Source organism: Cricetulus griseus, chromosome 7 (genome assembly GCF_003668045.3).
Source record: "Cricetulus griseus strain 17A/GY chromosome 7, alternate assembly CriGri-PICRH-1.0, whole genome shotgun sequence".
Taxonomy (NCBI): Eukaryota; Metazoa; Chordata; class Mammalia; order Rodentia; family Cricetidae; genus Cricetulus; species Cricetulus griseus.
This window is the reverse complement of record NC_048600.1, coordinates 108,920,509-108,944,512: the sequence shown is the minus strand read 5'-3', so window position 1 is coordinate 108,944,512 and position 24,004 is coordinate 108,920,509. Positions and strand designations below refer to the sequence as shown.

General features: G+C 45.1%; 1 protein-coding gene across 3 annotated transcripts in view; it reads right to left on the bottom strand.

Annotated features, from left to right (window-relative positions):
* Positions 1-12,995: 12,995 nt before the first annotated feature.
* Znf652 (zinc finger protein 652) overlaps positions 12,996-24,004 on the bottom strand; it is a 59,843-nt gene continuing 48,834 nt past the window's right edge. For 2 of the 3 annotated variants that reach the window (XM_027424263.2, XM_027424262.2), the window contains one exon: positions 12,996-21,745. In XM_027424263.2, coding sequence (XP_027280064.1) covers positions 21,225-21,745 — 521 coding nt within the window. In that variant the 3' untranslated portion in view covers positions 12,996-21,224. The remainder of the gene's footprint in view (positions 21,746-24,004) is intronic. The other variant, XM_027424264.2, reaches the window with a different exon arrangement.

Below are 24,004 nucleotides of genomic sequence, written 5' to 3'. Positions count from 1 at the left end.
TCATGAAGGCGAAGGTCAGTGGAGGCTTCTACAAGCCAAGCAGTATCAAAGGCTGCCAGCACAGCCCCAGGAAGGAAAGGAGCGTCAGGGAGTGTGTTCTCACAGAGGACAGACGGGCAGCTCTAGCATGGTCATCACCAGAACTGTGAGGGGATTGGTCCAGGCAGGGCTCAGACTCAGTAAGTACGTCTCCAAGCATCACCTTGAAATCTTAACCCTCTTGCCTTCACTTTTACTGTTTTGTCATTTAATTTTAATTTTTCTGAGTACTGAGGATTGAACCTACAGCCTTGGACACATTAAGCCAGCACACCCTTAAGCTGTAGGTCCGTTTTCAGCTTTAGATACAAGGTTTTCCAAGTTGCTCGGCTGGCCTTGAACTTGCCATTCTCCTGCCAAGGCCTTCCAAGAGCTGTGACTACAGGCATAAGCTACCATGTTCCACACCATTCCAGAGATTTAGTGTCTTTCATTTTTATTTTCCCTTTTAAAAACATCTTTTGGGAGCTGGGTATGGTGGTGCTCACCTTTAATCCCAGCACTCAGGAGGCAGAGGCAGGTGGATCTCTGTGAGTTCAAGACCAGTCTGCTCTACAAGAGCTAGTTCCAAGACAGCATCCAAAGCCACAGAGAAACCCTGTCTCGAAACCTCCCCCCATAAAAAAAATCAAACACACTTTAATCTCAGCCCTTGGAGAGGGTGAGGCAGGCAGATCTCTGAGTTCAAGGCCAGTTTGGTCTATGTATATATCAAATTCCAGGACAGTCAGAGCTATATAGTAAGACTGTCTAAACAAACAAACAAATAAAAATAAATGTGTTTCTGGGCTGACTAGGTTGGGAATTTTCCAGATCATGGAGTTCTGGCCTCTTTTGGATTTTGGAACAGTCTTTTTGAGATTTATTCATTTGATGTGTGAAATGATCTGCCTGCATGTATGTATATGTGTTCCTGGTGCCTCAGGAAGACAGAGGAGAGTGATGCCCTGGGACTGGTTTAATAGATAGATGGCTGTGAACCACCATGTGGGTATTGGGAATTGAGCTCAGGTTCTCTGTAAGAGCAAGTGCTCTGAACCTCCTAGCCATCTCTCAAGCTCTGCTTTATTTCATTTTGAGATAGGGTCTCTCTCTGTCTCTCTCTCTGATAGGGTTTCTCTGTAGCTTTGGATCCTGTCCTGGAACTCGATCTGTAGACCAGGCTACCTTGAACTCATAGAGGTCCATCTACCTGCCTCTGCCTCTGGGGTTAAAGGCATGCGCCTTTATGTAGCCCTGGCTGTCCTGGGTCTCCTAGGCTAGGTTGGATTAAAATTCACAAAGATCAACCTGCCTCTGCTTCCAAAGTGCTGGGATTGAAGGTGCGAGCTACCATGCCCAACCAGCTCTGTTTTAATTACGTTTTAGTCTGTGTGTGTGTTCATACTCTAGTTTGTATGCATATGCTTGCCCACAATGGTGCAAGTATGGCAGTCAGAGGACAAATTGTGGGAATCACTTGTCTTCTTCCCCCATGTAGATCCCATGAATTGTACTCAGGTCATCAGGCTTGGTGGTTGGCACTTTCCTCTCTGAGCCATTTCACCCGCCCCCGACAACATAGTTTTATTTTTTTTAATTTATATATTAGTTCTAGTTAGGGAACAGACAACATAGTTTTATGTAGTCCAGGTTTGCATTGTAGATCCTAGTTCTTCTGCCTCTACTTCCCAAGTGCTGGAAGCACAAGCATAAATCACCACTCCCAGCTTGTTCAAAAAAGAAAAAAAAATATTAGAGTGTGTGTGTGTGTTCGAGCACATGCACACAGTGCAAAGAACAACTTTATGGAGTCAGTTCTCTGACTTTTATGTGGGTTCTGGAGATTGAATTCAGGCCCTCAGGCTTTTGAGGCAAGCACCTTACCCAGTAAGCCATCCTGCTTCTTTCCCTATGTCTTGCACAGTTTGCTTTTTATTTATTTCCTGTTGTATTTTTTTCCTTCTTACATGCTACAAAAAAGCAGCCAGGCTTTACCCCTAAGTTGTCATTAGCATTTGCAAACTCTGTTTTGCATAGAACGACACTACACAGTTCCACCAAGCTGACCGCCATGCAAAATGCCTCTCTTCTCTGGCTTCCAAGCACATTCCTCTCTGGCCATGTACCCTGAGGGTGTCCAGCTGCTTCTACTGATGTCTCTTCCTGAAGATTCAAGCTTTCTGCTGGGCATGGCCTATCACTCAGCACCTGGGAGGCAGAGGTTGGATTGCTGCAGTGCAAGGCCAACCTGGTCTACACAGCCCATTCCCAGGCCAGCCAAGGTGGCACTGTGAAACTGTCTCAAAAGGAAAACAACTGATCAAGTCTTCTCTGCTTAAGATTTCTGTAATTCCTATAGAAGCTGGAATTTTCACTTTGACTAGCAGCATCACTGATTTCTATGTAATGTGTGTGTGTGTGTGTGAAAGAGAGAGAGAGAGAGAGAGAGAGAGAGAGAGAGAGAGAGAGAGAGAGAGAGAGAGAGACTCACTAGGTCACTAGGTAGCCCTGGCTGGCCTAGACCTGCTCATCAAGGCTGGCTTTGAACACCCTTTGCCTCCTGAGTGCCACCATGCCTGGCCCAGCTTCCATATTTTTACCAAAGGTTGTTCAAGGCAATCTAGGGTTTGTTTCTTATCAAACTTCTCAAAGTTCTTCCCAGCCCCCTCTCACTTGCCCAATTTCAAAGTTGTGCTTGTAGGTGTGCTCACATTTTGGCTCTCTGCTACATAACACAGTGGCAGTTTTTGTTTTGTTTTTTTTTTTTTTGAGAGAGTCTCACTATGTAGCTCTGGATGTCCTGGAACTCACTCTGTAGACCAAGCTTGCCTCAAACAGACATCTGCCTGCCTCTGCCTCCCAAGCACCAGGATTAAAGGCATTTGCACTACATCAAGCTCAAAGGTGGTGGCTTTAAGCACCTCAGAGCCCCATGACTTTACACTCATTCCTTGTTCCTCTGCCCCCATGAGTGACAAAACACCCACAGCTGTTCTTCCTTCAGTTCACCATCTGTGCGCAGCAGGAGCCCTCAGGTGGACTTCCCTGACTGACCCTTATGACTTGCGCTCTTTAATACACCATGCTCAGTGGCCCTACCTACCACTGGAGTGGAAGCCATATTACTAGTTGGCTAGCAAGTCCCACGTGAGAGCTGCTGTCCCCAAGCCGCTCAACCTGTCAGATATTCTGGGCACTGACACCAGCATCCAAAGCCAAAAGCTGGTATGTGAAGGAAGTAGGCCAGGCCAGAGGTCGTGTTGGACACCAGGCCTGGCTGCAGATGATATCACAGGGGTTCGGGAGAGGGTGACTCTTAATTCCATCCCATCTAAAGCAACAGGTCTGATCTGTATACCAGTCATGGGATGTGGGCTTCCCCCTCAGTGCTGGTTTGTGTACCACTGTGTCTGACTCTCACAATTGTATGTATGTATGTTATGTATTTTTTGAGACAGGGTATCACGTAGCCCAGATTGCCCCTGTTGGAACCCAGCCCCTCCCCCCATGAGGTCTCTTAAGAGGTGTTTTCCAGCATAACCACAGGTACCTCCTGTTTGCCTGACCTCACCCCACTGGGATCAATATCCTGTTGTGAACCCTTTGACCTGGGGTTTTTGTAAGTTTGTATATAAGGCTGCTCCACAATAAAGGTGAGAGACATTCTCTCAGAAAAGGACCAGGAGTCTTGTGGTTCATCCAAATCTCCAGGCTTTCGCCCAATACTTGGACTTGGTGGCCAAGAGCTGCCACAGCCCCCAAACTTGCTATGTAGTCAAGGATGAACTTGAACTTCTGAGCCTCTTGCAGGCATGTCACCATGTCTGATTTATGTGACGGTGGGTACTGACCCAAAGCTTTGTGCATGTGTACACCCTTGGGCCTTGCAATTATACTTCCTTGCTTCATAACAAATTACCCCTAGAAGCAGGCCTGGTGGCACAGTCCTGTAATCCCAGCTGTAAGGGAGGCTGAGGCGGTGTGATCTGAAGTTAAAGGCTTGCATGCACTCACTACAGAGTGAATTCAAGGCCAACCTGGGCAACTTGACTTGAAGAACAGAAAGAGGGCCGGGGCTACAGTTCTGCGAAAGAGTACTTACCTAGCATGCATAAGGCTCTCAATTTCCTGTGATACTCAAACCCCAAACAGAAAACAAAATTGCCCCCTAGATCTTAGTGGCTAAAAACACATTACCTTAGAGTGTCTGTCGTCAGGTGGGTATCAGTCCCAGCTCAGAGTCCCAAGGCTCTGCCATGACTGGAGAGTTCTCTCCAACCTCGCTTATGTGACTACTGGCAGGCCCTTGCAGACCTACTTCCAAGTTCACTCCCATGGTTACTGGCCAGCTTTAGTTCCGTGGCATCCTGCATAGGTTGCCTAAGGGTCCTCATGACACGGCAGCTGGTGACTGAAGATGGAGACCACACCCAGATGTGGTTTTGTTTTGGAGATTATGTCTCATGCAGCCCAGGCTGGCTCAGAACCTACTACACAAGCAGAGGATTTCTGATTTTCCTGACTCTAAAGACTGGGATCACAGGCCGCCACCACCAGGCTAAATTTCCAGGGTTCTTCATTGTTCTACCTTGCCAGTGGCTCCTGTCAGTTCCACCATGCTGTACTTACCAGAAGGAGGTCACTGAACACAAGCCAAATTAAGGAGGGGGTCGTTTAAGGGTGTGTCTACACCAGGGAGTGGGCTCATCAGGGCCACTTTTGAGTCCATGTTATTGGAAGTTAACTGTCCCAAAACCTACCTGGCAAACATCGAGCTGAGCCTTTTACCTGCACAGCTTCACTCAATCCTCATGGTGACCTTATGGCAGTGGATACTAATGCCACACTGCAGACGCGGCAACAAGCTCCAAGTGGCTAAGCTGCTTGCTCAGGGCCATGGCTCTCACCTGTGTTTCAAGACCCCCCACAGGGTCGAATATCAGGTAGCCTGTGTATCAGATATTTACATCTCGATTCGTATCAGTAGCAAAATTACAGTTATCAAGTAGCAATGATGGAATTTTATGGTTGGAGGTCGCCACAAGAGGAACTGTATTAAAGTCACAGCATTAGGGAGGCTGAGAACCACTGGGCTGGGCTGTAGAGGAGAGCTGTGAACAAGCTCCCGTGCTTCTGCTTCCTCCTCTGTAAGGTATGCCGAGCTCCTGCCACATACCCCGAAGAAGCAAGGTTGTGCAGATGAGGAGCTGAAGAGGGGCCTGCCAGGGGGCTGGAAAACCCAGCATTTCCTGGCTGGGAACAGAACTTGGGGCACATGTCCAAGGGGAAACTTAAAATGTTTGTAAGGGTGAAATCCTTCCTAGAGGGCAGAATAGAGGAAGCAGGCTCTAGAAACAAATCTAAGTGCTGACAATTGCCATCAAAAGTATTCTGCTTCTTGTACAGGGGAGCTGTGTGAAGGTACCAGGTCCTAGTAATGGCTAGACCAAAATCTGAGGGCTGTTTCAAGTTACCAATTGCTGTATAACAAACAACCTGTCTCACATCTTAGTGGCCTAAAGCAGCATTCGATGGCTCAGATTTCTGAAGGTGGGTAGGGTGGTTTATTCTGCTGGTCTCACTGAGGCTCTAAGCGTGCTGTTAGCTGTTGGGTCAGCTGATCTGGAGCATCTGAGATCTTTTCACTCTGTGTCTCTCACTCTCCAATTCTTCAGTGGTCTAGCCTGAGGGTTTGTTTGTTTGTTTTGTTTTAAGTCTAGGCTGTTCTCAAATTTATTAGGTTGTTGAGAATAACACTGTCCTAATCCTCTTGCCGCCTCCGTGGAAGTTCTGGGATTAAAGGCATGGGTTGCCACCACACCTGATCACAGCCTGTGCTCCCCCTTTCCATTTTCCCGTCTGTGTGTGCTCCCCCTTTCCATTTTCCCGTCTGTGTGTGTGTACACATGCGAATATGTACACGGAGGCCTGAGACCGACGTCAGGAAGCATCTTCTATTACTCCTTCACTCATTCATTGAGGCAAGTTCTCTAAATCAAACCCAGAGCTCACCAATATGTCCAGTTGTGGCTGCTCTTGGCCATTAAGTCCGGGTTTTGGGCGAAAGCCTGGAGATTTGGATGAACCACAAGACTCCTGGTCCTTTTCTGAGAGAATGTCTCTTACCTTTATTGTGGAGCAGCCTTATATACAAACTTACAAAAACGCCGGGTCAAAGAGTTCACAACAGGATATTGATCCCAGTGGGGTGAGGTCAGGAAAACAGGAGGTACCTGTGGTTATGCTGGAAAACAACTCTTAGCGACCCCATGGGGGCTGAGTGCCAGTATCTCCCCCTTCTTTAAATATAGCAATACAGTTATCAAGTAAGAACTATAAGATTTTAACCATTCTATCTAAGTTACTATAACTATCTATCTTCAACTCCATCAAAGACCATAGAAGGATAATATATAAACTCTAGAACTGACAGAGACACCTTACTTCCTAGACAGTCACCCAAAGTTTCTTGGTAACCTTGGGGCATCCATCTTTAGCCTACAGGCTTAATGTGTCTGGCAGACTTCTCAGCAAAGCAGGAAATTCTAAACTGTCCACCTGCATTGGCAGTTTGTCTGTCATCTTTTTTCTGTGTCCTGTAGACACAGAATGTCTGGCAGACTCTTTCATGAAGCAGGGAGTTCTAAACTGTCCTGCATTGGCAGTTTGTTCTCCTCCATGAAGCAGGAACCCTTTAGGCATTTTCCTGTGGGTTCTGCATGTCCAGTTTATAAAGCAACAGTTAAACAGTTCAGGCAAGAGTAGCTTCTTGCCCAAATGGCTGGTCTTGCCATGTCAAAGTCAAACTCTATAACGAGTTTCTTGGATGCCCATCTTCCTCTCAGATATAATTGGTGTGCCAGGAGCAGTTGTGTCTCACTGTCAAGAAAAACCCTAAACCATTTAAATGCCATATTTTCTGTAGGTCTTTGAAAGGTTTGGAAATATCTATATATCTAGAAAACCTAACTAATATCAATAAATGAAGATCCATTCCAATACAAAGTATCAACAAATGAGGATCCATTCCAATACAAAGTACCATTTCTATATCATATTCCTCCTTTTTTCTTTTAAAAGTGATTGATTGTGACCACTACCATTTCTAACCAACCAAATTTAAATGAAAACAAATATTTGTATCACCTGGACCACTGCTTCAGGGGGTCCTGCCCCATGAAACCACGCCACTCTGGAAGCCTGGTACCATACCATCCCTTCTCCCTCCATGGAAATAGAAGCAGAAATTTCCCTCCCAAGTAACCTGTACTTGAACAACTGTCGCTCCTTCCTCAGCAATTAACGATTTAAAGACAACACAATAGCATTCTTTTGTTAACAGTCACACATTTACAATCACACTTCATACACACGTGTGGCCACACCATACATACAGAACATATATACATCTTTTGAACAAAAGTCACAAAGGAGAGGAGGTGTCAGGGATGGCCATCCTTACCATAGCTTGGCATCTTTGGAGGGTCTGAGGACTGCCGCATCTTTGTCCATTCCTGTATGGTCTTTTGTAGGGCCTGGGTCTTTTCTTTATCCACTTGGACATATTCTCCTTTCTCATCTGATGCGACAGATGACGTGGATGGCTTGCGATGAGGGCTCTGGGAGACCGGCTGAAAGTCCAGGGCTATGTAATTCACATTGCCAGTACTCTCTTTTGGATCTGGGCTGTTAGTGCCACTGGATACAGGGGATGAAGACATTGGGTTCTGCATAGGGACTTAGTTCTCCTCACTGTCTCTGGAGTCTGTGTTGGTAATGCTTTGTGTGGAGATGGAACGTACTGAGAGAAGCTGGAGTTAAAGGTGTGGTTGACTGAGGATCAATACTTGGTGACAGGTGACTTGAAAGGGAGCTCATTGATACTGGCTTTGCTTTTCGGCCAGGCTTGAGGTAGATATTGCCCGGGGGTGGCTGGATCTTGCTTCCTCAGTTGGCAAAGTGATGGGGCATTGTGCTCATGAGGATGTCAGAATCTGGGTTTGTGGGCACATAGTTGTCATCAGAGCTGGCTGTGTCTGATTGACCCACGACAGTCTTTTCTAGAGATTTAGCAGGCCAGCAGGCTGTTTCTCTGCCTCCTGTTGGATACTTGTAGTCACTGACTGGAGGTCTTTGTTGAGGGCTGCCCTACCAAGGTGTCCTGTGGTGCTGTGGTGGGGGAGCTATGGCTGACTCCACTAGGAGATCTCCAAATTCCATACATAGGGTGTTGCTGGGTCAGCTGGCTGCTGGTGGGTAGCTCATGGAGGAGGGATTCCTCAGTGGCGGAATTCCCTATTTCTTTAATAATTTTCTTAGCATTATTGCTTAATCCAAAGTTAAAATTAAATCTTACTAGTACCTTGTCTCTTTAAACTGTGTGATTGACTGTGATCTCTATTCCAATCCAACTCTCTTAAGAGCTGAGGCACCCCTTTTCCAGTGCTTTTACAATCCAACTTTCTTAGGAGTTGAGGCACCCCGTTTTCCAGTGCCTTTACAATCCAACTCTTAGGAGTTGAGATACCCATTTTCTAGTTTCTTTTGCAATCCACTCTCATAACTCCTTACTTGCTTTCCAGCCTTCTGAGGGTGATCTCTCAGGGTCCCCTTTCTTTCCTGATCTCAGTGAAACCTCCATTTGTGGCTGCTCTTGGCCACTAAGTCCGAGTATTGGGCAAAAGCCTGGAGATTTGGATGAACCACAAGACTCCTGGTCCTTTTCTGAGAGAATGTCTCTCATCTTTATTGTGGAGCAGCCTTATATACAAACTTACAAAAACCCCAGGTCAAAGGGTTCACAACAGGATATTGATCCCAGTGGGGTGAGGTCAGGCAAACAGGAGGTACCTGTGGTTATGCTGGAAAACAACTCTTAGCGACCCCATGGGGGCTGGGTGCCAACATCCAGTCTTGCTCGCCAGCTTGCTCTGGGGATCCCTTCCCTGCCTCCTGAGACTAGAGTCACAGGCCACTCAGCATGCCTGTGGGTTCGGGAGAATCTCAACTCTGGTCCTCAGGCCCGTGTAACAAGTGCTTTAACCGTTTCGCCATCTTCAAGTCTGTGAGTCTTTACTGGGAGTCATGTTCCCACAAAAGCAGAAGCTGCCAGATGGCCCCCCCAACACAGGCAATTTGATAGAATGACACATTATAAAAGGGTGTGGACATAGGAGGTTGTTGTTTTGTTTTATTGAGACAGGGTCTCACTGTGTATCCCTGGCTCACCTGGAACTCACTCTGTAGACCAGGCTGACCTGCAAGTTACAGAGATCCTCTGCCTCCTGAGTGCTGAGATTAAAGCTATGCGCCATGCCCAGCACAAGGACATTTTCTTTTAAGTCACAGTAACTGACTTTGGAGACCTAAAAAAGATGGGTTATGAAGGGCCTCAAAGGTAGCTAAGTGGTGGGATGCCTGCCTAGGATGTGTAAGTCCTTGGGTTCAATGCCTAGCACCCCTTTCCCAAAAGAGGGCCTGCGTTTAAATTGCAAAGAAGTACGTAAAAGTTAGCTACCTGTTATGGTCCTAGTGATGGCTATGGGCTCCAGTGAAAAGGGACTGCAACGTGTCTGAGAATGAAGACTCCACTGCAGGGTATGGGGATGAATGGTGGCCAGTCTGTGCAAAAAGGGCCATGCAGTTTGGATGCAGTCAGAAGGAGAAACTGCTAAGATTTAAGAAACTGGAAAAGCCAGTTAAAAGGACTGGACTGTGTATGAAACTCAATTCAGGGTGCTGCTGCAAAGGCACAGAAAGCAACTGTGCATGTATGATGCGTAGGACAGGGTTTCTATACTCCAAACAGGTCTCGTTAACGAATCTTAAAATTAACTCAGGGGCTCATGATCCACATTCAAAACAAAACAAAACAAAACAACAACAAAATAAGGCCAGGGGCTGAGGAAGACAGTTCAGTGTGTAAAGGGCTTGCCTTGTGAGAACCCACATTGAAAGAGCGGGCATTGGGGGCACTTCATTATAATCCCAGGGCTGGGGAGGCAGAGACAGAAGGATCACTAGGGCCTGCTGGTGAGCCAGTGTGGCCTAACGGGTGAGCTCAAAGGAGGTGGATGACATTCGGGAGGGTGACACCTGTAGCTGTTCTCTGGCCTACTGATACACACACTCACATATACACACAAGCACATGCTCACACTCACACTCTCATGAACAGGCAGGCACACCCATGCATCAATAGGCAGATAAATAAAGCTGGGCGTGGTACCACACATACTAGTAACCCTAGAACTTGAGAGTCTACGGTTGGAGAAGTGTAAGTTCAAGGCCAGCCTGTACTATATCGTAAGCTCCAGATCAGCCAGAGGTACATATGAAACTGTCTCAAATAAACAAATAAAAGTACAGTATATACAGCTATCTTTCTTGATTTTTTTATATATTCACTTATAATACATGTCTGTTAGGAAAATATTAATATATATATGTATTCACACATAATCATATATATATATATATATATATATATATATATATTTTCAAGACAGGGTTTCTCTGTGTATCCTTGGCTGTCCTGGAACTCACTCTGGAAACCAGACTGGACTTGAACTCAGAGATTCACCTGCCTCTGCCTCCCGAGTGCTGGGATTAAAGGTGTACACCCCCAACCCCCTGGCAGTAAATATATCTCTCTTATGGCAATCCCAGTTCCCTTCTCCCTCCCGTCCTCCCTACCACCCCCCCCCCCCGACTAAAAACATATCTATCACATATCCTTTCTGCTCCCCCTGGATGGTGAGGCCTTCCATAGGGTGTCATCAGAGTCTATCGTATCCTTTGAGATAGGGCCTAAGCCCGCCCTCGTGTGTCTTGGCTCAGGGAGAATCCCTCTATATGGAATGGGCTCCCAAAGTCCACACCTATGCTAGGGATAAGTACTGAACTACTACAGGAGGTCCTGCAGATTTCCAAGGTTTCCTCGTTGAAACCCATGTTCCTGGGGTCTGGATCAGTCCCATGCTGGTATCCCAGCTATCAGTCTGGGGAGCAAGAGTTCTCCAATGTTCAGGTCAGCTGTTTCTGTGGGTTTCACCAGCCTGGTCTGGACCTCTGTACTCTTCACTTGTCCTTCTCTGAATCTGGGTTTCAATTCAGTTCGGTGATTAGTTGTGGGTGTCTAATATATCTCTTACTAAAGTTGTGGTCAAAGTCTAAAAGCCACTGATGTAATGTGTGCTGGGGTAGAGGAAGCTTCTGTATGTACTAATAAGAAAAATGGGTTGCTAAGCATGGTGGCACACACTTCTAATCCTAGCACTTGGGAACTGGAAGCAGGATGAACAGGAGTTCAGTGTTACCCTCAAACAACACAGCAAGCAGTACACAGCCAGGACTACATAAATCTATCTCAAAACCAGCTGGCATAGTGGCGCACCCTGTGATCCCAGCACTGAGGAGGCAGAGGCAGGTGGATCTTTACAGGGAGCTTCAGGCCAACCATGGCTATTGTGAGAACGTGTCTCAAAAATAAAACAAAACCCACCAAAACCAAAATCAACCCCCCCCCCAATAAAAGAGCGTGTTAATACCTGTCAGAGATACAAGAGGGCTAGAAATGACTCAGTGGTTAACATCAGGCAGCTCACAGCCACCAGCCAGCTTCAGGGACTGACACCATCTTTCTGGCCTCCTAGGAACCCCCCCCCCCCACAACACACAAATAAAACAAATCTTATAGAAAAGAAGAGAATAAAATGGCAACTCTGTGATCTGTTCAGCTCTGTTCCATTCTAAGAGGTTTCAGAGGGAAATGTGAACAATGAGGCTTCCTTCCGAGACACTGGAGTCCCTAATTGGAATCCTGTAAAAAGGAACAAACAGGGTGGATGCCAGCTGGGAAGGCTTGTGACAGGCTGGCTTATCTTCCAGTTGGCACAGCCCTATCTCAGAGGGCATGCTTCAGGTCACCGGGACCCACATCACCTGACACAGCATTACATGACTTTAATGTATGTGTGTGTGTGTGTGTGTGTGTGTGTGTTAGGCATAGAACCCAGGACCTTACCCATGCTAGGTAAATACTCTGATCACCCAAACCATCCCTTGATCTCCTTTTGGGTTTTAGTTTAAGACAGGCTCTCACTTGAACTTGTGATCCTCTTGCCTCAGCCTCCTAAGTGGCTAAATTACAGGCCTGGGCTCCAGGCTCAGCCGTCACACGTTTGTCAGGTTTCCTCCATGGAAAGCATCCCTGCCTTGCCCATTGCTGACTCTCTGGTCCTTGGCCAGCATCAAGCACTCAACAGACACTCGTGGCATGACTCGCTGAGGGATGGACCAGGTAGAGGTGAGGGAGGGAGCCTCATCTGGTACTGAATTCTAATGGCTGCCACCAATTGACTATACCAGCTAAGCTGTTTGCACCTGTGTTTATTCTTCTGGCTGGGTCATACCAATCCTGATCCTTTCCCCAAATACCCCTGTCAGAAATCCTGATTACTGCTCAGCTGGTGAGAGCAGTGTTACAGCAGCCGAGGAGCATCAATGCAGAGATGACAGTGGGTTAACTGTGGTTGGTCGCCTTGGAAGCATGCCCCTCAGCTGGACCCGGGGGTACAGGCCTGTGATCCAGATACTCCAGAGGCTGAGACAGGAGGACAGCAAGCTGAACTCAGACCTGCCTGAGTTCTGGGCTAGCCTGGGCAACTTAGTGAGACCCTGTACAATGTGAGAAGAGACTGGTGAGGTGGCAGCCATACAGCTGACCTAACGTGGACAAGACCCAGTCACCAGGACTGGGTGGGCGGGGACAGGAAGTACGTTATTCACAAAAGATCAGGCAGGATTTGGGGCTTGGGAACAGGTGCTACCAACTAGAGATACCAACCAATAATCGAGGGGTGGCTTGCATGATTATTTTACATAAAAGGAACAACCATTGATCAGGAGACCAGACCCTCAGAATGTCATCTGAACTTACGGAAGAAATGAAGAAAGACACATAGAAATATGGCTGCGTTTTCTTCTTTTTTTACTTTGAACATTAGCATGAAGTTGGTTACCGTACACATCCAAAGGCCCAGCATGTTGGGGAAAAAAAAATCATTAAATGGCACACCTTGTACCAGAGTCTTAATAAGAATAAAATATACAATGCTACATCGAGTGGTTAAAAATACACAAAAAAGTAGTTTTAACAATCTATAAATTTTTATACTTAAAATCATGATTGAGTTGAAATAAAAAAGTGCATTTCAATTGCTAAAAAAATAATATTGGTATACTTAACACAAGAAGCAAATTACCACACCAGGAGATCTGACAGGATGCTGGGAAAAAGATGAGTCAGGGAAGCCAGGAATTGTGGGCCAGTTCAGAGCCCACCACGCAGCTCCCTGGGCCAAGAAGCCCTCCTCTCCCATCCTTCCCATCTCAAGAGATCCTGTCCCACCCACCTGTCACCCCCACACTCCCCCTGAAGGCTTCTTTACAGCATGACAGACACTTTTCCTCACTTAGTCTCAACCTGTCTTAACCTCTGCAGAGACAAGAGGGAGACATTGTCGAATTCTAGACAGTCAACCTTCTGACCTTGCAGGCAGGACTGGAACCAAGCAGCTTCTCTCTTCTCACACTCCTTTGGACAAACATTCAACAGCAAGCTTTGTAAACCTAAGGCTAAGGATTCCTGGCAAGCAAACTGGACTTCCTTTTAAGAAATGAGAAAGTACAAGTAACCTCAGCATTATGGGGAAAGCCATCTGCCTACCACCTGCTTCCGTTCTGCTTCTGTCTAGTGCTGGGATGACAAGGACCCCCACTCTACTTCTGGCACTGATTGGGTCCTTGGGTCTTTCTGGGGAAAAGGGACCAGGGAGGAAGCAGTGAGGGACGCCCTTTCGCAGGTAAGCGCTTCCTGATCCTACAGGGTAAATGCCCACAGGCTGGTGTTTCCTCTGGTGATAACCAACTATTCATCTGAGCAGTCAAAACTCCCAGAGAGCTGATGAAGACCAGGGGGCCCAAAGACAAGGAACTGATGGAGAGGGCTGGGCCAAAATCTGTCCTGATGGGGGTGCCTGCTGTGGGAGACCTCCCCATGACAAGGCACCAGCTTGGAGCAGACGGAGGGGAGAGCACATGTGCTTACACGTCCTACAGAGGACCCCACGGCTGTCACAGATGTGCTGACGCAGGGAGGAGATAGGGAAGAGGGCCGCCTTTTAGCTCTGCCTTTAGTAAGCACAGGCTCCTTCATGATGAGGGCCTAGCTTTCAATCTCATGTCACCAACATTCACAAAGGCTGGATGATTATGCTGCTGACCCACACGAACCTCAGACCCAGGAATCTCTGCTCCCATCACGAGGCCTGAGCATCCATTGAAGTTAGTGATATGTGAGAATGCTTTAGTCAAATCCAATCAGTGAGCCAAGGGATATCCCAGAAGTTGAGAAGTACTTTACTGCCCCTTTGTGGTCAAAACAAGTACTGCCACAGATGGAATAGAATCAGCTCAAGAAATGAAAAAATTACTCATATTCAAACTTGTGGAAAATAATTCATTTGATTTTCTGAGGCCACGTATCTGATGATATAACTTGAGAAGTAAACACACCACACTACACTGTTTCTTTCTTTTTGACTTAACTCAAGTGATCAATCATGTATGGAAAGACACCTTCCAATGCTGCCAAGAAGTCTCAGATCCTATGCAGGGTGTGAGCGAGACCCTTCTGCTTCTGGCTCCACGGCCCCCTTCACTTGCAAGGAAGACTGGAGAGGCTGTGTGCAGAAACAAGCCGCTCCCTTCTCTTGACTCCACTGAAACTAGCCAACACAAGCATCAGATTTCCTTTTGATGGTAAGCAAAACCCAGCTTCCAGACCTTTTTGAGCATCTCCATTTCCTATAAAAATCATTTTCAAGTAATCTGTCACATTCCTGGTCTCAGAGGAGCTCAAATAGGATGAAGGTAACCTGGAGTTAAGCCACAGAAACACCTCTGAGGGGAAAGAATGTCCTTTGATACATGACCAAAGGTACCCTAATAAATACACTCCCAAAACAAGCAGCCAGCCTTTTCAAAGGCTGAAGTTCCTCCTAGTGATGTAAGTATGTCTCTGCACTATCTGAATGCCGGGGTTCTCTGGAGAGTTTCAAAGCGGGTACTTGTAGGCATCCAGGGATAGGTCAATGATTTCCACAGCACAGAGCCTACCTCTTATGGCCTGCATACTGCTCTCATTCTAAACAGCAGTGAAACATTCAAATGTCTTGTCTTCTGTATTATCAAACCAATTCTCACAATTTGGTACTGTCCCACCAATTAACATCCTGTATGTTCCCAGACAAAAAATCTTAAAAATTTATCAACAGCTGCCCTATGGGATTCCTACTCCAGAAGCTACCCATCCTGGATGCCTCAGTACTAATAACTTTCAGGAAAGAGGCAAGAGATTGTAAGTCAGAAAGCAAAGATTTTGACTAAGGTCAAAATATTCATTAGTGTTTATTTACCTATAAAAAAAAATCCAATTTCCTCACTGAAAGAGTTCATCCATTTCCACTTTAGGAGGGGACAATCAACCCATGACATAGCACAAGCTTTAATCTGGGATGTCAAAGACCAGTCAGTTGCTAAAGTAATTTTTAGCAAGGAAGTGCACATTACTACACACAGAACACACTTCAGTTTCCTTTTTATTACATCTTTCATATATTATACACCAATAACACTTTTAAATGACTTATAAGAGGACAAATAGAAAAGAAAATAAACTGGGGTTTGCAAGGGGACAGGTGGCTGGATGAGATCGGCCAATCCAAAAGCAAACAAACAAAAACAAAAAGGACTCTTGTTAAACCCTGGGCACTTTTAAGTTCCTATGACTAAACTAAGATCACAGGAGGAACCCTGTAAAGCATTTATGAAAGAGAGGATGTGTAGCAACAGCAGCATTCGCTATTCCTTTAGTTCCAGAGGGTAGGCATCCAGGAAGACTTGAGCTGAGAAAAAGATAGCCCAGAGACACACTGGCTGACACACAGCAGCCTGTGGTGAGAGAAAGGGAAAGAGGGCAGAGGACAGAAGGGCTCTAGTACTGGAGGTGTTGTATGCGGGGAGTAAGATACAAAGAGGAGCTACAAACGGGGACTCAGCAGTGACATGGGGAACAGAGCACAGCTGTGTTTACAATCCTCAGCCAGATTTTAGCAAGTTTGTGAGTAAGCCCTTTGGAATAGGGGTGAATTCCAACACTCACGGAGAATGAAACAATCAGAGGTAGGATCCAGACCAGGGAAAGAAGATTCCAGGACATGGGCTTTTTGAAGGCACTCGAGAGCAGAGTGATGGAGACTAAAGCTGCACAGACAGCAGAATGACCGATCAGACAAACAGGTACTGCGCCTGTGCTACAGTAACAGAAACAACTCCAGGAAAACTGTCACTATGCACGAATCAACCAGGAACACTGAGTTAACGGGGGGGGGGGGGGGGGGGGAGGGGGGAGACCACTCTATCACAACACGGCCTCGACTTAGGGAACAAGAAAAAGGAATTTGTTTTCACAATACGTAGGTCTGCAAAGCAGTTTTAATTTAAACATATGATTTTTTTTTCTTGAATGACATGACATCTGGTTCTTTAAACAAATTTACCAAAGCTAGACTTCAAAGTTGGGACATTTAGGGAATTTGATTTTCCTTGGAGTCTTGCAAAAGCTATTCTCTAAGACGAAAAGGTCTGATCTAAGTCCATAAAAAAAGTCTGTCGAGTATAAAAGTATAGAACTGTGAAGGTGGACATATTGACGCATTTATGGCTTCCATAGAAAGTGTGTGCGAGGATCTCTGGGTTGCTTTATCGAGGTAGTTCCAGGGTTAGAAGGTCAGCATTACTTCTCATGAGTGCTACAGATGACAGGAGCGGACTAGCTAGTGAGTTGCTATTGCATAACAAATGCCACCATTTCTAATGGCTAATGACCTTTTATTCCTGAAAAAGAGAAAAAAGGATGGAGAGAGAGAACTTCGGGGAAATTTTCTAACTTAAACTAAGAAAAAAAACTTAAAACCTGATAATTCTTTGCTCAGCCTTAGAGTTTTAAGAATCACAGCTGATTTTTTAAGTTGCTAAAATGGTTAGATCTAACACAACCTTTTCATGATGGGTTCCACATACAGTCTAGAACAGCGTCAAAATCCATATCATGCGGACCATTCAAAGTAACAAAAGTGGCATTTCCATACAGTAGCTTAAACAGAGGGTCCCTTTAACTAAAATAGGGTTCTTTTAATGCAAATTTTAGTTTTTCTCTTTAACACAAAAACTCACCTACCATAGTGTGTTTTCCTAACCAAAATCTCCAAGAGGGGAGAAATCCATATACATATCTGTACATATATACGTATGTGCACATACATATCATGTGTGTGTGTATGTGGATCTCTCTCACTCCATGCACTAGAGTTCTCTGCTTCATAGTCTTATGCTTTAAATCTTCCAGTCAGATAAAAACAAAACTAAACACATATCCATTCAACAATAATAAAAACTGAAACAAATTTTAAGAAGTTAAATATTCAAAGCTTCAGAGAGTTTGCCTCTTGTTAGCAGTGGCAGGGGGGTCAAGCTCAGAAGGACGCTTCCAATAGACAAGGTTCTTAGACAGGACAACTCCAGAAGGGCCCACGCTGAAGGACTGGTCAGAGGGTTACTAAGACAGTACATGAAAATGATTTTCAAGGTTGTCTTTGAACTTTATTAAAGTTTTATGTGGAGACTTCACCATTTGCTAAAAATAAGAATCAAGCAAAAAATAATATCTAAAAATGAAGCCACATGCCTTTAATGGTTCATCTTCTTTTCATTAAGTTTTAAAAATCTAACCCAGTATGAGCCTACCTGATTCAATTTGAGAGCAACAGTCTTTCATTAGGCTAAAAAAGTTTGCATCCAAATGACAAATCTATGAGAAAAGAACAAAAGATGCATAACCCAACCTCTAAAAATGTAACGCCAACTCAAAAATGTCCTTGTGGAAGCCAGGAAGGGTGAAGCAGGCATTCGTAATCCCAGCACTTGGGAAACCAAGGTGGGGGGGAGTCATTGGTTTGAGGCTACCATGGTCCTCAAGGGAGTTCAAGGCCAACTTAGGTATTTAGTGAGACCATGTCTCAAAAAAAGAAAAGAAAAAAAGACAACAACAAAAAGATATTGGGTGTTGGCTGTTGTGGTTCACTCCTTTAGACCCAGTCAGTCCTCAGACTGTGAGTTTGAAGCTAGCCTGGTCTACGTATAAGTAAATAAGTAATCCTTGCAACAATAAAAACCATTTGAAGATAAAGTAACCCTAGTAATGATACAGGCCTTTGAAGATAGCATAAAATGACAATGAGAAAGCCTCAATTTAATATCTGTTATTCTGAAATGTGGCCTATGTCTTTACAAGACCAAAGTATAGATATGGGCCTAGAACTCAAACTCCTCTACCGCCTTTTTTCGTAACAGATAACAAGAACTGAACAGGTTCTGCAGAACTCGTGGGAGAACACACCACACAACGCAGCTTTATCTTAGTAGTGGACCCCAAGCACACTTCAACCCTGAGTCTGAGTCTTCAGCACGCTAAGCCCAATGCACCTGCATGTTTAAGGCTCAACCCTGTGTTCCTGCACTCAAAAGCATTTCTGTGTGGATTCATTATTCATATGCTCGTTATTCACACATGACAATGAGGAGATTCACTTTTTAGAGCAGGGTTCTTACAAATCCCAAGTCAGGGAAGATATACTTATCCAGCAAAAAAATAAAAATAAAAAAATTGGCATTTCTAGATTGTTCCACAATACATTACAGTGTGACAGTGCTAATTCATTTTTTTAAAATTCCTTTTTTCCTGCTTCTGTTAAGGATTGTGGTGGTTATTGAGCTACTACTGGATTCCCTATGTAGCAGACAGTTTCTTATGGCTATAGTCATTTGAATAAAAAAAAAATCGGAACGGACTACCTGAATTTTTCAATGAGTATTTGTAGTACAACCAACCATAAAATGGTTGATTCAACAGCCTCAAGTCTAGAATCCAGAATCTCTGCCCAATATTGTAAAATTATTTAGTACAAAATAAGATATGACCAATTAATTAAGCTACAGTTTATACCTTCTGACAAAAAATATTTTAATATTGTAGGCTCAACCATGAAATATTGGTTTGTCTGCATGAAAGTGTAGATTTGCAGACTGCCCGTGGGATACAATGGAGATGATGGAGGTGAGCAGAGAGCCTCTAAAGCCAAAAACAGAAACTAGGAACTGGATTCCTTATTTGGCTTGAGTATGTGGGGGCTGCAAGAATGTATGCAAATATTAAAACTACCATCCATTAAAATTTACACCTTGAACTGGAGGAAATGTGTGTCCTGAGATACTTTTCTGCCTCAGCACACAATTGTTCCTACACATTATAGAAGACAATGGTAAAACTAGAGTAAGTCTAGAACTACTAAACCAAAAAAACTAATGTAGAGTGTGATACTTAAAAGTAGAACCTAACCTCAATCCAGAGTCCATGTGTTCCCACTGCAGAGTTAAGTGGCCAGAAAAAAAAGTGCACGACACATATCTGCACATTTAATACCAAAGATAAATAAGTAACAGCTAAGGTTTTGATTTAAGAGCCTGGGGAAAGAGAGAGATGAGGGAATTCTGAGATTCTTAAAAAGGAGAGGAGTAGAAGGAACTCAGTCTCTACGGTGAAGAAGTATGAAATGTAGCTCCGCTGCCCACATTTGCCAGCTAACTGAAACCACTATGTCAGCGCTTCTCTTGAGCCTTCCGTAGAATACATTCCAGGGTGACCATACTCTGGAAGTTCCCCAATTCTTGACCGAGTGAGTTGCCCAGAGGCAGAGGCAGGGGTGTTGCTCCTTCCTCAGCTAGGATGTTGCTACCACACCTATCTGCAGAGAATGGCCAGCAATACTGGGGGTTTCCTACAGCTGAAACGGCAGATGGAGTCAGCTCTGGACACCCACATTTTAGAGACTGCAGACATTTTAAAATTTAAAAAGCCAATTTGTCTTCTCAGCTACTATCAGCAATTACGTTTGTGATTTCAGTTCACCATTTTAGCTTCTCCTAACAACTCTTGGAAAACACAGCAACCTCAAAATAAGATTTCACTTTATCTTCCCCTAACAGCTGAGCATGACACAGATCCTAAGAGAAGTGAGAAACAGGCGTGATCAAAAGGAAACCTCCGCCACTTCCTTCTGAAGCTATTCACAACGTTACTCAGGTTTTCAAACCAGGTAAGCTTTTGGTGACCCTATTCCAGCACACCACCTCACTGACTCCATAGAGGAGCTCAAAGGGACAGACACCAAGAATGGAGCATGTCAGTGAGTCTGATGGACTGAATGCCCAGCAAAGATTTTCAAGTTACTGAGTACTTATGAACCTTACTTTTGTAGTAACCTGGTCTGGTGACCTTCACCCAGTCTCAGAAGCACCTTTGAGTTGTACGGATGTTAAGAATAAATTTGAAATAGAAGTTATTATATGCATCTTTAAGAATCACATTTTGATGATTATAAAAAATTTATCTATTTTACAACATGGGTTTAGCTACACTGAAAAAATTACACAGCTTATTGAAATACATTTCATTTTAGAAACAGACTACTAAAGTCTATACAAAAACTCTAAAATAATTTCTGTAGTAAAATAAAGAGTGTGTTAAAAGAGCTACACAAAGAAGAAAATTCCCATCTTCTCTATAATGCTTGATATTGTGTGAAACATGGCCAGCTTGACTGCAGCCAGCACCAAAGCTGAAAAGAATTCATTACAATACACAGTGATACAGTTAATGCTCTGGATTAATCTCACAGCCTTCCCGATCAGTATAAACAAAACCAGGCCTGCCCCTCGTTGAGGAGAAGACCAGGATATGAAAGCAAGCATACCTCATCCGCTGATATGAAATTATAAAATCCCACAGTCTGAGTATCTGAAATTTATAAAAGTCATCAGAAAATGCAAGCAAATTGGGCTTTAGTTTGGTGGTTCCCCTGGTTGTGAGGGCGGAATTCTTGTTGGCTCCCTCTGGTCAGTCTGATGGTCGGCCAGGACAATGGGGAAGGTCCTGAAGGAGGCCATGGAGACAAGGAGAACCCAGAGAGGCACAGCTGCGCCCCTTCGGCCAACTCACCGTGGGGATGTCACTCCAGCTGGCGCTAATGATGCTGAGCCTGGGCAGTGTTGTTCTTCTCTGCCAGGTGCCTCAGGAAGGTGTCCTCACTCTGGCCTCTGTGGTTTAGGGGCTCACTCTTGAAGAGGGCTGGAGGTGGGGGCAGGTGAGGCACGGGTGGGATGGGGAGGTGGTGCGCATGGTGAGGGTGTGTGGGGATGTGCAGGTGTGAGAAAGGGTGTGGGACGGGCCTGGAGGGAAGCGCGCCACCCACGGGGTTCATACTGACTGCAGGGGCTGGGCTCGTGGGAGTGCTGGCCACAGCTGGAGCAGGAGCAGCGGGCGCTGAGGCCAGAGGGATCTGGACAGCGGGCGGCACGTTCACTGGGCTGGTCACTCGGAAGCACTTCTCCTTGTGGGCCTTCAGCATGTTGGAGAAGCGGAAACGCTGGCCACACACGTCACAGGGGTAAGGCTTCTCGCCTGTGTGAGTTCGGCGGTGCCTTTTCATGTTGGGTCGACTGGTGAAGCTTTTGCCACAGATTTCACAGATAAAAGGTTTCTCTCCTGAGACGGGCAAGGACAAACAGGGTTGATATTCCGAGTGTAAAGATGTGCACCTGTCACTCAGGCTTTCCCCCTCTGCACTTGTTCCCCAAACTGAGACTTGACAGGTCACAGTAGGCACAAGTACAGCTTACAATCTACCGTGCTGGAAGGGGAAGAGGAGGAAAATTAGAGGTGGTGATGGGTACTGCAGGTGTGGCCTATGGGCACCTTGTCTCAGTGAACTAAGTACTGCTGGCCGGTTGACTTTAGCCATCCCCACCCCCCACCCACTTTCCTTGCAACGTGTGCCCACTCCACTGTGTATTGAGTCTTATTCCAGGGACCAGTCTCTACTCCAGTCAGTACATCTGGTGGCTTTCCATTCTCACAGCAACTGTACGAGGTAGTATGCTGTCCCTACAGTCTGCCGGATATCTTGCGCAAGGTGATCTGTCAGGTACCCTTCAGTCTAGCTCCCAGAGTCTGTGCTGCTGACACAGAAGCCACAGCATTTCACACCCTGTGGGTATATTTCTACGTGCATGAAAGAATGCATTCTCTTACTATTTTTTCTGCAACTCCTCCCCATAATCAGGAGCAAAAACCTCTTCACCTGCACCACAGTCCAATTTCTTTCTTCTTCTAGTAGAAAGCTGGATCTCCTATTGCCTCCTTCCACTGAAGCCAGAACTCCACCCTACCCACTAAAGAGTCAGATGGAGCCCGTGTCCCCTTGAAGAGCCTTTGCTGAGCCTAGGTTGGCTTCTTTTTAATCCATTTCTTTACACACACACCCCCTTCTCCAGGGTTTCATTATGTATCTCAGGCTGGCTCAGAACTCACGATCTCTTGCCTTCGCTTCCAGAGTGCTGGGATATAGGTATGAAGCACAAACACCTGGCTCCTCCAATCATTTCCCCCATCCCCATAGAAACAGTCTCATACATCCTAAAGGGGACCTTAAATTTCCTATGGAGTCAAGGGTGACCTTGAACTTGTAATTTACACACCTCACCTCCCAAGTGCTGGTATCACAGGCTTGTGTCAGCATGCTTAGTTTTCCTTTAATCATCTTAAAAACTTCAAATATGGCCAGTGAGACGGTTCAGGGGGTAAAGGACTTGCTGCCACGCCTGAGATCCCCAATGGTAGGAGAGAATTGACCTCAAAAGCCAGTCTCTGACCTCTATAAAAATGTTCCATGCCACAAGTTCATCCCCACCCCCAAATAAATATAAGTAATCAAACAGTCAGTCAAACAAACTCTTCAAACTATATAATAAGTGGTTTTAGTCATAATTTAGATAAATGCCATTGGAAACAATTGTAGGTAGTATAGAAATATAATTATTAACATGAAATCTATGCAAAGGTATCTATAATCTATTAGTAAAACAAAACAAGCAACTTATGAAGATATTGCATAGCATTAATCACTTTCATGTAAAATATGCACAGGAAAGATATGGAAAGAAATACGTTGTGTTGCCAAGATTACTTCTAGGACTTCTAGGTAACAGGATTACAGATGGTTCATTCTTTCTTGTTTTTATTATTATTGTTGTTGTTGTGCTTTGTTTTTATGTAGCTCTGGCTGGCCCTCAACTCCATATGTAGATAAGGCTGCTCTGAAACTCACAGTGATTCAGCTGCCTCTGACTTCCAAGTGCTGGTATTACCAAGGCAAGTACCACCACACCCAGCCTTATTTTTTAAACAAACATGCATACACACATACCACACACACATATATTATGTGTCTAAGTGTTTTGCCTGCATGTATGCCCCACATTTGTGCCTGGTGTCCACAGTGGCCGGAAGAGGGTTGAAGAACCTCTAGATTTGAGTTACAGACGGTTGTGGGGAACTGAACCCAGGCTTTCTATAAGAGCACTAAGTGCTCTTCAACACTGGGCCATCTCTCCAGTTCCCATTCTTATTTTAAATACTTGTCTGTATTTCTTTGCTGAAATAAACATGACTTATTCAATAAAATGTTTATTATTATCTTTAAAGATAGGTTTTTGCTATGTAGCTCTGGCTGGCCTAGTAATTACTCTGTAGTCTGGGCTGGCCTTAAATTCATGGCAATCCTCCTACTTCAACCTCCTGAGTTCTGGGAAACAGGACTGTTTCATAGTAAAAATTTTAAAAGCACAGCTTTTGCTACCTTCTTCAGCCCTGACCTCCCATCCTTGCTCTCAAAGTCCTTGTTCCTCATCTGCAGCAGCCATGTGGACACAGTAAAAGGACCTCATCTGACCAACTAGTCCAGAA